A 16,411-nucleotide genomic window follows, 5' to 3' on the forward strand; every position below is an offset into this window, starting at 1 on the left:
ACTCCTTGTCCCCCTGGGTGGCCGGAGGCCTTCCCGCCTCAGTCCTGACCCCCGCATCTCTGCACAGCGCCGGGCACCCGCTGGTGCTTAATAAAGGCGATGAGCTCCACTCCTCAGGTCAGGGGCTGGGGTCCACGACGCCCCTTCCCAGGGCTGGAATGCAGCACAAGACGCTCGGGGCAAAGCCCTGGGAGTCAGCGCCAGCCCAGCCGCTGGGCCCACCCGTGCCTCCCCCAGCATCCCGAGGGCCTGTGGCACCCTGGCTGGTCCTCCTGAGAGGCAGGGCACGGGTCCTGACCCAGAACCGAGCTGCTGACAGAGGCTGGACAAGCCCTGCCCAGCCCTGGGTCCTCTTCCAACGAGTCCTGAGGCCGGACCCCAGAGGACCCATGGGCACTGAGACCTCCGCTATCCATCCGTGTAGCAGGAAAGCTCTGCGAGGTCCCCCGGGGGCTGAGCCTCTGCCCCCGCCTGGGTCCCCCCTGCGGTGTGGGCCCTGCGGGTGGAGACTCCGTGGGTGGAGGCCAGCGCCGGGCGGGCCTGGCCGTGGCTCTGCCTGCATGTGGCTGTCAGACTTGTTGTCTGCGAACCCATGGGGTGGCCTGTCTCTCCTGTACTAATTCCGTCCAGCCGGGACAGGCCAGGGAAGTGGAGCTCCCACCACGCCTGTTAGGGAGGTTTGGGAGTGCCTGGATCAAGAGAAATGATTTGCAATCCAACAGAAGCCTGTCTTCCAGGGAAACAAGGTTAAACTCCAGAGGAGTGCGACTCCACCGCCCCCTGGTGGGCTCCGGGGCCACTGCACCCTCCAGGTGGGGCCTCGGGTCTGGGGCTCCCACCCGCCAGCCTGCTCCCCAGGCCACACCGCTGGGCCACGCTGACCCTGGAGGGAAATGGTCCACTTGCCACGACCAACTCAAGGAGCCACAGTAGAACGAGGCTGGGGTCTCTGGACCACACCCTCCACCACACCGGCCTGCCCTCCGCCCAGAGCCTTCTCAGAGCACAGACAGACGTGGCCGTGACGTCCCGGGACCCAGGGCAGGCACCTGAACGCTCCGAGAGCCCGCAGAGGGGGCTTCCTTGGGGAGGCCAGGACGGCCAGCCCACGCCCGGGCTCTCCTGCCCGCGAAGGCTTTGGGAACTGATTCATTTAGGAGTCGGAAGCACAGTCTCCCACATCAGCTTGAAGCTGCGGGCACTGGGCTCGGGGCCCGCGCAGGGCTGGAGACACCCCAGAGCAGGTCCACATCCCACGCCGAGTCCGGGGGCGGCACCCGCACTCGCTTCTCCTCTGTCCGCAGTGCCCACGACTCCCCGCACTGCCCCTTAATCCTGGGGTCCAGGACACCTGTCACTCTGCTTTGTCCTTAGAACAGGTGTCTGTTTGGAGGATACTGTCCCACATTTTACAGGGAAAAATCTGTGTTCTCACGACTCCCGTAGCTGCGTCAAGGGGCGTCGTGTGTGTCCAGCTGACTCAAGCTGAGGCTTCCGGAACTTCCTACCCCAGCCCAGGCAGTCACTGATCTTGGGAGGAGCCCAGGGGAGCCCCACCAGAGAGGACCTGCTAATTAAGTGAAAAATCCTGAAACGACGTTGACACGCCCCACTCAGGCCTCTCTCTCCAGGTGTGGTTCTCCGGGCTCTGCACCCCTCCCCAGGCCCGCGGCCAGCCCTCGCTCGCGGGCCAAGCTGAGCCAAGACACTGAGCTGCGGCCACCACTGCCTGACATTGGCCGCAGGGAATCAGAGGGCGGGTTCATCTGAAAGGGGGGACCGGCAAAGTGAAGACCACAGGGATGTCAACGCTGGGGCCACAGCGGGCACACGAGGCCTCCAGGCTCTGGGCCAGGGTCCCCCACTCAGCACGTCCCCTGGGGGCCCCTAAACCCCCGAAACGGGACGCAGTAGCCACTGGGCTCAGGCGAGGACCCCCAGCGGAGGACCCCATCCCCTCCGGGCAGCGGAGAGCCCGCGTGTCGGGGAAGGTTTTTCATGACTTGGAGAAGGGCGTGTACAGGACCCTGAAGTTCTCTTCCTTGTCCCCCCCGAAATTCCTGAAGTTTACGAAGGGACTGCAGGCCTGGTGTGCCAGGAAGTGGGGCAGGAAGCAGGGAGCTGCCACCAAGGGGGCTGGAGCGGGTGTGTCCCCGCGGCGCCGACACCCAGGGCCCCGGTCTGGTTGTCACGTGGGCAGCAGGGAGGGCAGCAGGTCCATCTCCAGACCCTGACATCCATCCCCTCCTTGCCCCGTGGGCACTGGGGCACCTGGACTGGGCCGGGACGATGGGCACGGCCCAGCAGAGCCGCTGGTTCACCCAGCACTTGGGGATGGGGCTCTGGTGCCCAGCTCTCTGGCCCTGCCCAGTCTCCAGGGCCAGCCCATCGTCCACACAAGGCCTGCACACAAGCCGTCTGTCAACCTGCCAGGCCTGGCCCAGGATGTCAGGCCACATGCCCTGGACGTGTCTCAGAGGAGCCGGGCTGTGGGCAGGGGACCAGGCCTTTTCTAGGCCGAGAGGCCCCGAGAGAGAAAGGCCGCAGGCAGGTCTGGGTCAGGGGAGCCACCAGGCCGGGCGGCGGGGAGGCAGGTGCCGGGGAGAGCACAAAGTGGGGGCCGCGGCAGAGGACGAAGGCCCCGCCTGGATGGGGGTCATGGACAGTGAGGGCGGGTCGGAGGCCAGCAGCTCTCGGGCAGACCCCCTCAGGAGCCCTGTGGGGTGACAGATGCTCTGACCCGGGCGGCACCAGGTGCTTTTTCTGGCTTTTATTCGACTCCCATGATGAGCTGAGGCCGTCACTTCCCCCTGGAGGCCTCCCTCCCCGATGAGCAGCCCCCGCCCCCAGGACAGCGGGTGGAGACCCTCCCTTGGGTCGCAGGGTGACAGCTCAAAGCCACCCCCGAGGTGAGCAGCACGTGGCGGCTGGTCTGGGTGTGAGCTGGGGCCCCAGAGAGGGCAGGACCTGCCTTGGCGGCCATGGATCCCAGTGAGGAGGTGTGGGCCTGGCTCACGGTGGCCAGGGATGGCTGCAGACAGCGCTGGGGACAGCAGGGTCCAGGCCAGAGACGGGCCTCAGTGCCAAACACTTTCTCCAAAGACAGAGCCCTCCTCCCCGGGCCCCTCGGGAGGGGACGTGTGAGGTCAAGGCCACCAGGGGCGCGGCCAGGCTGGCCCCGTGGTCTTCACAGGCCCTTTAGTTGGTCTGTTGTGAGGCTTGCAGTGGGGAGAGTAATGGCCTCCAGAAACAACCACGCCCTGATCTCCAGAACCTGCGGCGTGACCTTACATGCACAGGGGACTCTGCAGATGTGACCACGGATCTTGAGAGGGGCCCACCCTGGGTGATCGGGGGGCCTGTGTCCTCCCAGGGCCCTGACGAGAGGGAGGCTGGGGGGTCAGAGACGGAGGAGACGTGAGGACAGAATGGAGTCACTGACGGAGGGCGGGGCCACGGGCCAGGCAGTGTGGGCCAGGCCTGAAGCCGGAGGAAGCCGGAAACAGGTCCCCGCAGGGCCTCCAGGTGGAAGCAGCCCTGCGGACACCGGGCTCGAGGCTTCCTGGGAGAGGACACAGCTGGCTTGTTTGAGCCACCACTTCTCTGGCAGTTGTGACGACACCACAGGATCAGCAGTGCTCCCACTGCACCCCCAGCTCCCTGCACAAGCACGTGGCTGCCCCAGGGACCCGCCTCCACAAGGCACGTGGCTGAGCCCCCCTGCAGCTCCAGACGCCCGCTCGGCGGAGCTCAACTCGCCCTTCCAGGCAGGGGACACTCCAGCCGTGCAGACCACCCTGCCTGGCCAACCCTGGCAGGAAACTGGTGTCCACCTGGCCACGGCACGGCCAGCGCAGGGTCCCTGAGGCACCGCGCGCTTACACAGCCTGGTCCAGAACACGCTCCAGCATCTCTCACTGTCTCACCAGGGCTCCCGGGCCTGGTCCTGCTGATCTCCCGCCGGGAGATGCCAGTCTCCTCGGTGTCCCCGAGTGCACCTGCAGTGGTTTCCACGGGGGGTGCATCTCAGCCCCCACAGGACTTGCTGCCAACCAGCTTTCAGAGCAGGGGGTTTCCGGGCAAAGCTGCTTCTAAGGGGAGGCGGGGAGGGTACCGCTCAGTGCAGAGCGCGCTGAGCATGCACGAGGTCTTGGGCTCGGTCCCCAGTACCGCCATTTAAAAATAAATAAGTAATCTGATTATCTCCCTGCCCACCCTTCACACCCCCACCCCCGAAAAGAGAGCGGAAAGCTAACCTGCTCCGGAGGAGGGCGCGGTGACTCTGACCCTTTCCCTTTGAGGCGAGCACGGCGACTGGGCGTATCCCCATTCGATGAGCAAACAACCTCGCTGGTCGGAGGAGAGACAAGGGCTGTTTTATGTTAAAACACAAAGGCCTGGGGTCTTTTAAGTCGCTTCTGACTAGGCAGAAATTATCATCAGGGTGGTTTTGTATGCACAGACGTAAAATTGTTACCAGCTGAGAAAAACCAGCTGGCAAAGACCCGGCGCGGCCCTGCACACCCAGCGGCACCCACAGGCCGCGGTGCTCTGACCCCGCCGTGGGCCGCGCGCTCGGGCCGGCAGCCCACGGGCCGGACGCTGTCGCCGCCGCGGACAGCAGTGCTTCCTCAGACAGATGGCTCATCCTGCCGCCTTTTCTGCAGCGGGGATTTCTAGCCAGCTGGAACTCTCTCTGCATCTAAATTACATTCTCTCAGCAAGGCTTCTCCCCCCTTCACAGAACGGATTCATTTTCATTTCGGCTTTGGCTGATGCGGAACAAGTCTTTCTGCTTTTGATTTCAACAGGAGTGAGTTTATTGCATTTATCTACCAAGAAACACGCCTCATGTTAAGTATACAAACACTACAGACAGTACCCACGCGGAAACCTGCCCTGGGAGCAACCTCGGTGTTTGGGGGGCAGGTGGGGGCAAAACCCTTCTGCAGAGTGTGCTGGGGCCAGAGGAGGGTGCGCAGGCCCTCGGGGCGTCGGCTGTGCAGGGACTGAGAACCGGAGTAGGCGTCCGGGTCTCGGGACGGCAGGGAGTGCGCACAGCAGGACCAGAACCGTGCTGTCCGACGGCCAACACCAGTACCCACTCGGGGCTCAGGCCCCTCCCCCGGCTCCGGCCCGCAGGGTCCACTCCAAGCGGCCGCACTAAGTCCACCTGGGTCCAGACCCACTGCCCTCTTCCAGAGGTGCTCCCAGAGCGCAGGGCCCGGGACAGTGGGGCAGAGGCCCACACGGCGGGCTGGGAGACCCGCGCCTCTCCAGAGACGCCCACCGGGAGAGAGAGGGGAAGCTGGGAGCGGGCCCAGGGGCTTGACTCTGAGAAGCTGGGTTCTTTGGAGGGGCCGTCAGCAGCTCCAAGCCACGGGTGCCGTGCTGCGTGAATCCCGGCTTGGCCACCACCGCCGGCCACCTCTGGGGACATGCTCCCGTCCGGGGCGACCCTGATTCACACCTGCGGGGCTGAGGGCAGGAGCAGCAGCACTGAGGTGGGGTTCAGGGGCCAACACTGCAGCAGGCCCTGGGGCCGCATCCCCGGGGGAGGGCACTTAGCCAACGTGGTGGGGTGCTGGGGGCCAGCTGCCCAGGGATGGGGACAGGAGCGTAGGCAAGGAGCAGAGAAAGGGACCAGACTTCAGGTCAGGGGTGTGGCATTCTCCGCGGAAAAGCACGCCGGCTGAGGCGGGCACACTGACCCAACAGGGGAACCAGAAGCGGCTGCTGATGCCCTGCCCACCCGGCCCCGCGTGACCCCAGGGCTGTGCTCAGAGGCAGGGACGGGCCACCCCCAGCATCACTGGCGAGATGTGTGGGACTCAAGCAACACAGAGGTGTCTTCACCGCACGCGGGGGCGACTCCTCTAAAGGAGAACCTGCGAGAAGCCAGCATCACAAACAGGAGGGCCGGCATGCACCTGGCTCGTCCTGGCAGCAGACGGTCGAGCCCAGGGGGCTGGGCACCTCAGTGATGCTGCCCGCGTGGCGTGGCCTCCGCTGAGTCACTGTGCTTCCCAAACAGGGAAAGGATCAGCGACGAGGAACCGGGAAAGTGCTCACCCTCGTGGGCTTTCGGTCAGAGAGTGACTTTACAGTGCGGCTCAGAAGAGAACCCACGACTTCCTAGGACCCTGGCTCTCTGCTCCCGCCTGTCCCACTGCTCTCCTGACCCCCAACCCCTGCTCCCCGCCATGGGGTACACCCCACCCGTGCTACCGCGCCGCCGCGTGCTACCTACCCACCTGCTCCCCCACCCCTGCTCCCCCCCACCTGCTCCCCCCACCCCTGCTCCCCCCACCTGCTACCCCCCACCTGCTACCCCCCACCTGCTACCCCCACCTGCTACCCCCCACCTGCTACCCCCACCTGCTCCCCCCACCTGCTCCCCCACCCCTGCTCCCCCCCACCTGCTCCCCCACCCCTGCTCCCCCCCACCTGCTCCCCACCCCTGCTACCCCCACCTGCTCCACCCCTGCTACCCCCCACCTGCTACCCCCCACCTGCTACCCCCACCTGCTACCCCCCACCTGCTCCCCCCACCTGCTCCCCCACCCCTGCTCCCCCCACCTGCTCCCCCACCCCTGCTCCCCCCACCTGCTCCCCACCCCTGCTACCCCCCACCTGCTACCCCCACCTGCTACCCCCCACCCCTGCTCCCCCCACCTGCTCCCCCACCCCTGATCCCCCCCACCTGCTCCCCCACCCCTGCTCCCCCCACCTGCTCCCCACCCCTGCTACCCCCCACCTGCTACCCCCACCCCTGCTCCCCCCACCTGCTCCCCCCACCTGCTCCCCCACCCCTGCTCCCCCCCACCTGCTCCCCCCCACCTGCTCCCCCCCACCTGCTCCCCCACCCCGGCTACCCCCCACCTGCTACCCCCACCTGCTCCCCCACCCCTGCTACCCCCACCTGCTCCCCCACCCCTGCTCCCCCCACCTGCTACCCCCACCTGCTACCCCCCACCTGCTCCCCCACCCCTGCTCCCCCCACCCCTGCTCCCCCCACCTGCTACCCCCCACCTGCTACCCCCCACCTGCTACCCCCACCTGCTCCCCCACCCCGGCTACCCCCCACCTGCTCCCCCCACCTGCTCCCCCCACCTGTTCCCCCACCCCTGCTCCCCCCACCTGCTCCCCCACCCCTTCTACCCCCCACCTGCTACCCCCCACCTGCTACCCCTCACCTGCTACCCCCACCTCCTCCCCCCACCCCTGCTCCCCACCCCTGCTCCCCCCCACCTGCTCCCCCACCCCTGCTCCCCCCCACCTGCTCCCCCACCCCTGCTCCCCCCACCTGCTCCCCCACCCCTGCTCCCCCCACCTGCTCCCCACCCCTGCTACCCCCCACCTGCTACCCCCCACCTGCTACCCCCACCTGCTACCCCCCACCCCTGCTCCCCCCACCTGCTCCCCCACCCCTGATCCCCCCCACCTGCTCCCCCACCCCTGCTCCCCCCACCTGCTCCCCACCCCTGCTACCCCCCACCTGCTACCCCCACCCCTGCTCCCCCCACCTGCTCCCCCCACCTGCTCCCCCACCCCTGCTCCCCCCCACCTGCTCCCCCCCACCTGCTCCCCCCCACCTGCTCCCCCACCCCGGCTACCCCCCACCTGCTACCCCCACCTGCTCCCCCACCCCTGCTACCCCCACCTGCTCCCCCACCCCTGCTCCCCCCACCTGCTACCCCCACCTGCTACCCCCCACCTGCTCCCCCCACCTGCTCCCCCACCCCTGCTCCACCCCACCTGCTCCCCCACCCCTGCTCCCCCCACCTGCTCCCCCACCCCTGCTCCCCCCACCTGCTCCCCCACCCCTGCTACCCCCCACCTGCTACCCCCACCCCTGCTACCCCCACCTGCTCCCCCACCCCTGCTCCCCCCACCTGCTCCCCCACCCCTGCTACCCCCCACCTGCTACCCCCCACCTGCTACCCCCCACCTGCTACCCCCACCTGCTCCCCCCACCCCTGCTCCCCCACCTGCTCCCCCACCCCTGCTCCCCCCCACCTGCTCCCCCCCACCTGCTACCCCCACCTGCTCCCCCACCCCTGCTACCCCCACCTGCTCCCCCACCCCTGCTCCCCCCACCTGCTCCCCCACCCCTGCTACCCCCCACCTGCTACCCCCCACCTGCTACCCCCACCCCTGCTCCCCCACCCCTGCTCCCCCCACCTGCTCCCCACCCCTGCTACCCCCCACCTGCTACCCCCACCCCTGCTACCCCCACCTGCTCCCCCACCCCTGCTCCCCCCACCTGCTCCCCCACCCCTGCTACCCCCCACCTGCTACCCCCCACCTGCTACCCCCCACCTGCTACCCCCACCTGCTCCCCCCACCCCTGCTCCCCCACCTGCTCCCCCACCCCTGCTCCCCCCCACCTGCTCCCCCCCACCTGCTACCCCCACCTGCTCCCCCACCCCTGCTACCCCCACCTGCTCCCCCACCCCTGCTCCCCCCACCTGCTCCCCCACCCCTGCTCCCCCCACCTGCTCCCCCACCCCTGCTACCCCCCACCTGCTACCCCCCACCTGCTACCCCCCACCTGCTACCCCCACCTGCTCCCCCCACCCCTGCTCCCCCACCTGCTCCCCCCACCCCTGCTCCCCCACCTGCTCCCCCACCCCTGCTCCCCCCCACCTGCTCCCCCCCACCTGCTACCCCCCACCTGCTACCTCCCACCAGATCATCCTCAGCTCCCAGACGTCCACACTGGGTGCCCTGGGGACGAGGCCTGGACCTCCTCAGTCAACACTCGCCCCATGGGTGGGTTCACCGAGCCTCACAGCGTTCAGCACTTCTCCCCACAAGTGACCCCACACCTGGAACCACTTCCCGAGCGTCCCCCCCCCGAGCTGTGCTATTTGACTCTTCCCTGCCCACCCCCAGGTCTGGGGCTGCAAGCGGTGTCCGGGACACTGGAGGCCTCAAAATTAAAAGCCGGGATTTTAATACAGTCACTGGCATAGCCTCATTGTTCAGAAAGTTCATTCCATGAAGCTGCAGGGCACTAACCCGAGCACCTGCCAAGACACGAGGGGCAGTGGGGTCTGAGCGGGGAGCTTCAGGACCAGAACCGGGAAGCGGCTCCGGTGAGACGCTGCTCTGACTACGCTTTCTAACGAGGAACTTCAACACCAGTAAGTCAGCGGTATAGACGCGGAGCTTGCTGACACGTCTGGAGATAATCCCAGCCCGCGTGCCACCGCTCCTGGGAGGAGAACCTGTGACGTGAGCTGAGCGGGGCCGGGGACCGGGACCGTGGGCTGTGGGCGTGGGGACGCCACGCTCGTCCTGACTGGACTCTGCGCCGCCCAGGGCCCCGCCACCCGGCTCTGTCCAGACGAGACCCCTGCGCCTCCGCCCGAGGAAACCTCTGGCTCAAGCCGTGGGCCTGGACTGGGAAGTGCACTTTCCTCTGTAAAATTTGCCGCCGCCTCTGCGTCTCCCGGCTCCCGGTTCTCCTGCAGCAGAGCCTCCGGCCCCAGCTTTCCCTTCTCTCCAGATGTGAAGCCCACACTCACGGGGCCTCACGCTCCCATTCATCCAGCCTGAGCAGCCAGCGGCTCTGCCTACACGGGCTTTTCTCCCCAAAGCCCGCCGCCGACAGTAATTGCAGCTTTCTCTCCGCCCCCGCTCCGCCAAACCCCCAGATCCTGCAGCTCTGCGCCCAGCGTGAGCAGGGCCTGCACCTCCCTGCAGTGAGGCAGCTGCCTGCCTGCGCCTTTGTTTTGACATGTGTGCTGGGAAGAACGACCCGCTAAGTAAATGGGGCACAGAGGGGTCCCCAGCCAAACTGGCGGCCAATGTGCTTTTGGGGAAAAAATACGGGGTCCTGACAAACAGATGGGCTTTGGCAAAGCAGGGCAAGAGCGCCTCTCATTCTTGTCTCAGGACCGGACCCCTGAGGTGGGAGAGCCACGTGGCTAGTCCCCGGCACACCTGCTGTCTTGGGGCGGGAGGGGGGGCCCTCCGCCTGCCCTGCGGCCGCGCACCTGCTCAGCACGGGGGCCGCCAGCCGCAGCGGGCGACTCTGCCCAGCGGACAGTCAGCAGCAGGGACAGTGACCCGCTGGCTGAGGCGGCGTCGGGAACTGTCCGTCATCCCCTCTAAGCAACCGCAGTTCTCGCCCTTCTGGTCACACAACACGCAACAGAAAGGCCCTTTAAGGGAGAAACGAGCACCTTCTCAGACTCAGGGCCGGTCCTCACGCCTGCGCACACGCCTGCGTCCTGACAGCACCTCCCTCCTGACCGTCCAGCAGGAGGCGCTCGACACGCACTTTGATTTGGACCCCGGGGGTTTTAAGGGTTGGAAGCCCTCCTGTTAAACTCGCTCACGGCAGCTCTGAAGCGGGGAGATTCGGGGTGCCTGCCAAGCGCCCCAGGCTTCAGTCCGCAGAGAGGACGCGGACACCGTGCATGAGCTCTCCTCTGCCCCACCTCAAGGGAGAGGGGACGCCAGGGCGTGACGCCGACTCACTCTCGGCTTCACAAGCCCAAGCCCGAGCCCCCGGGCGCGGGCTGCACACACAGCCGGAGCCGCCCGCGCCCCTGGGCAGCCCCGCGCGCTGAGCGCTGGGGCCGGGGGCCCTGCAGGGCACGGCGGGGCGAAGCAAAGCGCTCTCATCGCGGCCGGGACCCCGGGAACAGCAAGATCATTAGCTGCTTTGCTTTTCTCTCCTCTCCTCTTTAATGGATCTGCGAGGCGCTCAGACCAAAAGACACTCCACAACTGGCCCGATGCCTGGCGCACTTTCATTTAATGATTAAAACAGTTTGTTTTTCAGGGAAATGCAAAATGCTGGCCACTTAAATCTGGACTCCAACTCAGAAATTGCTGGGAAACTATGTTCAATTCTTAAAATCCAAAGCGAGAGAGAGAGAGAGAGAGAGAGAGAGAAAGGGGAGAGCGGGGAGGGCGGGAGGAAGAGGGAAAGAGAGAGAGAGAGAGAAAGGCTGGAGGGAGGGCTGGGGGAGCGGGGCGGGAAGGGCAGCGAGGCCCACGGGCACCTTCCACAGTGGGGACGCCCGTCCTCTTCTGCTGTCCAGCACTGAAAGCCCCGGCCACGTGGCTACTTAGCACTTGAACTGTGGCCAGTGCAGCTAAGGAACTGAGCTTAAAATTGCATTTAATTCTAATTCATTTAAATTCAAACAGCCGCGTGCGCCGAGGGCGAGCACACTGGACTCACGGAGCTCTGGAGCAGGAGACACGGCTAACAGACCACACAGCCGAGCTGACGCCGCCTCCACGCCCAGCAAGCGCGCAGGGAAGCGCGCTGTTCCCTGTTTCGGTAGAGGGGACAGACAAGCGTGATCTTCCCTCACGTGACTCGTTTCTGAGCGACAGCTTGGTTTTCAGGCAAGGAGTCTCCTGCTCTGTCTTTGTGCCTCTCCCGCTGACACTCGGCACCGGACCCCCGCCCCCAGGAGGCGTAAGCACCGGGCTCTGCAGAGCTCGGGCAGCCTCCCCCTGCCGGCATCCCCTCTTTGCCTTCCCCCTCTTCTCTAGGGTAGCAGTTACATCCTAAAACAAACAGAGCAAATGCTTCCGAAAACCCTTCAACCCTAGTGAACATCTTAATCAAACCACCCGCATCAAAGCCAAGTGGTGAGTGTGTGGCAGGGACGTGTGTGCAGACGCACGACAGAGAGAAGGGCCACAGAACGGTTTTATTTCTCGGCGTGTGAAGGAGCAGCACACACTTCCGCCCGGCCCAGAGTGTGACTGTGATGTGAGGCCGCCCCTCGGTGATGCGTCCTCTCCCCCGGGGGGCAAGCACGAGTCGTCCCAAGTAAGAGCTGGAGGCCCCCCTTTCAACAGGGAGCTGCCTTGCAGTCCCTCGACCACACTGCGGGCACTGCTGTCTGGAGGCTGCGTCTTCCCCGGCACAGTTTCCAGACATGGTGCCCCAATGTAAGCTGTGTGGAGTCCAGGGCAGCGGTGGCCTGGGAGGTCCTCGTCCTCATCCCCTGGGCCGCGTCAGCACAGCATCGTCATTTCAGCCAGATCCACTTGTCCCCCACGTCCTCGTTGTACCCAGGGCTGTACTTGCGGCCGGGCAGCTGTGGGGGAAAGCAGGGTTAGCACTGGGTTACAGCGGACCCCCGCCCCCCAGCACACCTGACGCCTTTCCTGACCCCATCCCTTCAGTGGCCATGGCCAGGGAGGCCGGCTCCGTGTGCGTCCTGCTGGAGTGGTGAGGGGCTCCGCAGGGATAAAGCACAACACAGCTCTGCCCTCAAGTGTCCGCCCGACTGTCGGGAGGGGGAGGGGGGCCGGCAGAGCTGTGGTGGGGGGACGGGGGTGTCACAGGGCAGCAGTGGAGCTGGGGGAAGATGTCTCGGTGCCCCCATCCCCTCCACCCGCCCATCTCCTGCCAGCGCCGCCCACTGGTCACCCTATGGGAAGTCGGGGCACTGGCCAGGGGACGCAGTCCATGGAGGTGAGCGTCCCAGGACACAGACAGGGTGGATGTGGAGGGGTGGGCAGAGGCCCCCTCACACAGCCAGGAGGGCCCCCGGGAAGGGAGCCTGCGGTGAGGCCGAGGGCCGCAGCTGTGACTGGTCACCGAGGGCAGCGCCGCCCCGAGCGCCTGGCTGTGAGCCTGGCAGAAGCCGCGCGTGGGGCGGGGGAACATCCAAGCACAGTGTGGTTCGTCGAGTTACAGGGTGGGAACAAAATGTGGAGTTTCTTTTTCATGTTTTCAATTCAATGTGTTTAAACAATAGATCTGCACACACGACACACAAAAATCTTCCCAATTTTGCCCTTAAGAACAAGTACTAAAGCATTTTAAAAAAGAAATCAGACTTTCCCTCATTCTACTCAACAAAAGATGTTCCGCACCAGCCATGCATCTGTGGGGAAGGTCGCTTGCGGCGGGAGTGGCGGCTGTCGGGAAGCAGCGCAGGGGGACGGGCAGTGGGCAGCTGGCTGGAACCTACAGGGGCCAACACACCACCGCCCGGACGCGCCCCCACTCACGAGGGCTCCCGGGGAGGGCGGAGGAGGGGAGAGGCGCCGAGACAGGCACGGGCTCACGGGTGGAGGCTGGGTCCGTGTGTGTGGACTCTGGGCTGGTGGGGGCTGCGCGTGTGCAGACCGGTGCGAGCAGAGTCTCCGGGTCCAGGGGGTCCGAGGTCACAGAATGAGGCCCCAAAGACACCCATGCCTAATCCCAGAAGCTGTGACCACGTGGCCCCGCTGGCACAGGGACTCTGCAGAAGTGACTGAGACCCTGCGGTGAGGAGGTCGTCCTGGACCGTCTGGTGGGCCCGGGGCCATCACGAGGGGCCTACCGGGGGAGGAGAGGTGACGGCAGAAGCAGCGTCAGACTGACACGGGGACAGGAGCCCAGGCGGCCTCCAGAAGTGGGAAGAGGAAAGAGACACCGGGCTCTCTCCAGACCTGGGGGACGGCACATGCCTGCCGTCTGCCCGCTGAGCTGCCGGCGGCGGGCGTGGCACCGCATGGAACGCACACAGGAGGTTACGCGCTCTGTGAGGGGCACCTGAGCGGGTCCGCACAACGAGGGAAGGGAGCCAGCGGGAGAGCAGGCCGCCGCTGCGGGTGAGAAGCAGGCGGGCAGGAGCCGTGCACACTCCTCCCCCAGCAGCCCCCCGTCCCGGGGAGTCCCAGCCACGCGCCAACACGAGCCAGCGGCTGCAGCGGGAAAGGAGCGCTCAGGTCTTGTTGCATCTGGACAGCGGCCTGCCAGGAAGGGCCTCTCCTCACCTGAAGGACGGACCCCAGCGTCACGTCCAAGAGCAGAGCGCTGCGCCCAGGAGAGACCAGCGAGAGGTTTCCAGCCCCAGCAGCAGCAGCAGCCCCAGCTCTGCAGACGCCGGCCGCTCAGCAGCCCCCTGGGGACGGGCCGGGGGGCCGGTCAGCTCTGCTGCTGCTGCTCTGCAGGTCGAATTTTAAACCACGGAGCGGAGAATAAACACGAGCAGAACCCCACGCCCGCAGAGTCCAGCCAGTACCTCTTAATCGCATCACAAAATCTGCTCCCTGGCAGCATCTGACTGGCCTCTGACATCCAGGGACAGGTTCCCACATCCTCAGGGTCCCCTTTCAGTGCATTTAAGCCAACAGAGAACCCCAGGAGGGTTCCCATTTGGAACGTTTCACAGCGGAAATGCAAAATAAGCTGCTTCTTTACGTCACTTCAGAGCTGCATCTAAACTGAGCTTCAGACCCCGACACTGCAGGCTTCGACCTGCGCCCAGATACCCTGATCCCCAGCCCAGGAATCCCCTTCTCGCCACCCTGTGGAGACGCACCACATTACATGGCAACTCCTCGCATACTGTTAGCGCCTGAGAACGCGCGGCAGCTCCGTCTCTCCATCAGCGGCCTCTGTCGGGTTTACGGCGTGCCATTCCTCCCTCCACCTTCCATCCAGCCGCCAATCACACTCTGCGCTCCGAGGCTCATGTTTTCAGCCGTGAGATTCGGGGACGCGTGTCAGGGCACAGTTCACAACCACTCTGAGCCGGGAAGGCCAACTTCATTGCTTCCACGCCCTTTTACGCGCACCTCAAACGCCCGCCGTGGGGAAACTTTACTTCCTAGCCATCATCTCAGGGGTGTTCAATAATGCTCAGAATTTCTTAGCTGGAAGAGTTTTCGTGGAGGACTAAAACACATAGATTAATTCCAGCGTCAAACCCCGTGCTGCACTGCTGGAAAGGGCCGGAATAAAGCCTGGCCTGCTCTGAGTCTGTGTTGCTCCCGGGGCCGGAGGCGGCAACGCCGGCACTGCTGACCCGCTCTCTGGATGCTCTGAGGAGCCTGAAACGACCACTAATTCCAGGGCAGCTCAGGGCCTGCAGTCTCCACCCCTTAAACACTCCCGTGCGTTGCTAAGAATTTTTTGTTAATTTTAAAAAGCAGTACTGTGGAAATTATTTATCAGTCACTTCTTTGATACACAATTTCCCCGATTCCCCATTACTGTTACGCATAAGCCAAGTGTAAAAAAATTGAAATCAACTTTCAAAAAAATCTTATTTTATGAAAGTGCATTTTCAAAAAAAACTTTCATTTTAAAAGTCAGTGCCTCCTATTTTTTAAGCGTAAACACACAGCCTATCACAAACACACCCGTGTTTAGGTCCCATCTTCGCTGCCACGAGGGCCACAACATCATGTCCCTTCAGCATCTTAATGCCGCGCGCAGGAAGGCCCTGAACCCAAGCGCCCACTGCTTTGCCCAGTAGGTCCACGTGGAAATCTGCATGATGCACTGGCAGCGCGGCTGCCAACAAGGTGCCTTTCACGCCGCCCTTCCGCTCCGAGGGCCGCGTGTCATCTTCCGTGTGGAGAGACGCAGACAGCAGGGCTAACGCTGAAGCTCAGTTCGCGGCCTCCGCGAGGCGCGCCCAAGGCCCGGAGGCGGGCAGGTCCTCACGCCTCTCCCAGCCGCAACTGATGAACACAGACCAACGATTTAGACATTTACTTTCACACTAAACAACTTCTAAATGGAGAATTTGTGTTTTAACATAAAAACTAAAAAGTTCTACCTAAGGTCTGTCCAGAGTTAACCTGAAACAACCAAGTCCGTGCCTTTCCTCTTCAGCAGGTTTAGATAAACTGATCCAAATGCTTTTCTGTTTACTGCAGGTTTGTCTTTATTAAAGTGAATTTCAAAAAGCAAGAACATCCAGTGTTAACATATTAAAGTCATTAAACATCTATTTTAAAAAACCAGTAAATAACGTGACACTGAAAATGAAAACAGTAACCTGAGACAGCAAAGAAATAAGAATAGCAGGAGAGGAAAAGAAGATTCTGTTGTCCCAGCAACGCCCGCCTTGGACCCGATCAGACTCAGGGAGGAACCCAGCACCTGAACAGCATCTGGCCTCCGTCAACCGGAAGCGCCTGAGTGGGCAGAGGACACCGACTCGCTTGTCTGCCCCAAGGAAGGGCTGTATGGAAACAGAAAGTGACCTGCTGCCGTGTTTGAAAAGGACTTTAAGAGTCAGCAGGCCGCCACGCACACGTTCAGTACTCACATGAACGCTCACAGGGCCAAGTCCAACTACAGAAGTGGGGCGGGGCTGTGTGAATGGAGAGTGTGTTGCCAAGTACCTCTCAGACTTCAGGTCCTCACAGCCCTCTGCCAACGTCAGTTCAGGTGAAGCCTGCGATCCCCGGGCAGCCCCCAGAGTCCTAGCGGAAGGCTGAAAGCCAGCAGGACCCCAGCCAGGCCAGCCGCAGGACTGAGCAAAACGCCAAGGTCACAGGATCAACAAAACAAAACGAACCCAAGAGTTCAAAAATCCTTCTATTCGTATGAAAATCCAAGCTCTCTTCTCTTCTAAAAACGTCCTCCTCACTAGTCTAGGCCCCTGCCTCATGCACAGCTGAAGGGGCAGGGCTCACAAGT

The 16,411-nt window shown here is 64.0% G+C and overlaps 1 protein-coding gene across 1 annotated transcript in view; it reads right to left on the minus strand.

Annotated features, from left to right (window-relative positions):
* Positions 1-11,665: 11,665 nt before the first annotated feature.
* NDUFA10 (NADH:ubiquinone oxidoreductase subunit A10) overlaps positions 11,666-16,411 on the minus strand; it is a 32,169-nt gene continuing 27,423 nt past the window's right edge. Inside the window, exon 10 of the mRNA XM_064485337.1 lies at positions 11,666-12,077. Within this exon, the coding sequence (XP_064341407.1) occupies positions 12,009-12,077 (69 nt within the window). The 3' untranslated portion in view covers positions 11,666-12,008. The remainder of the gene's footprint in view (positions 12,078-16,411) is intronic.

The sequence above is a fragment of the Camelus dromedarius genome, chromosome 4 (assembly GCF_036321535.1).
Source record: "Camelus dromedarius isolate mCamDro1 chromosome 4, mCamDro1.pat, whole genome shotgun sequence".
Taxonomy (NCBI): domain Eukaryota; kingdom Metazoa; phylum Chordata; class Mammalia; order Artiodactyla; family Camelidae; genus Camelus; species Camelus dromedarius.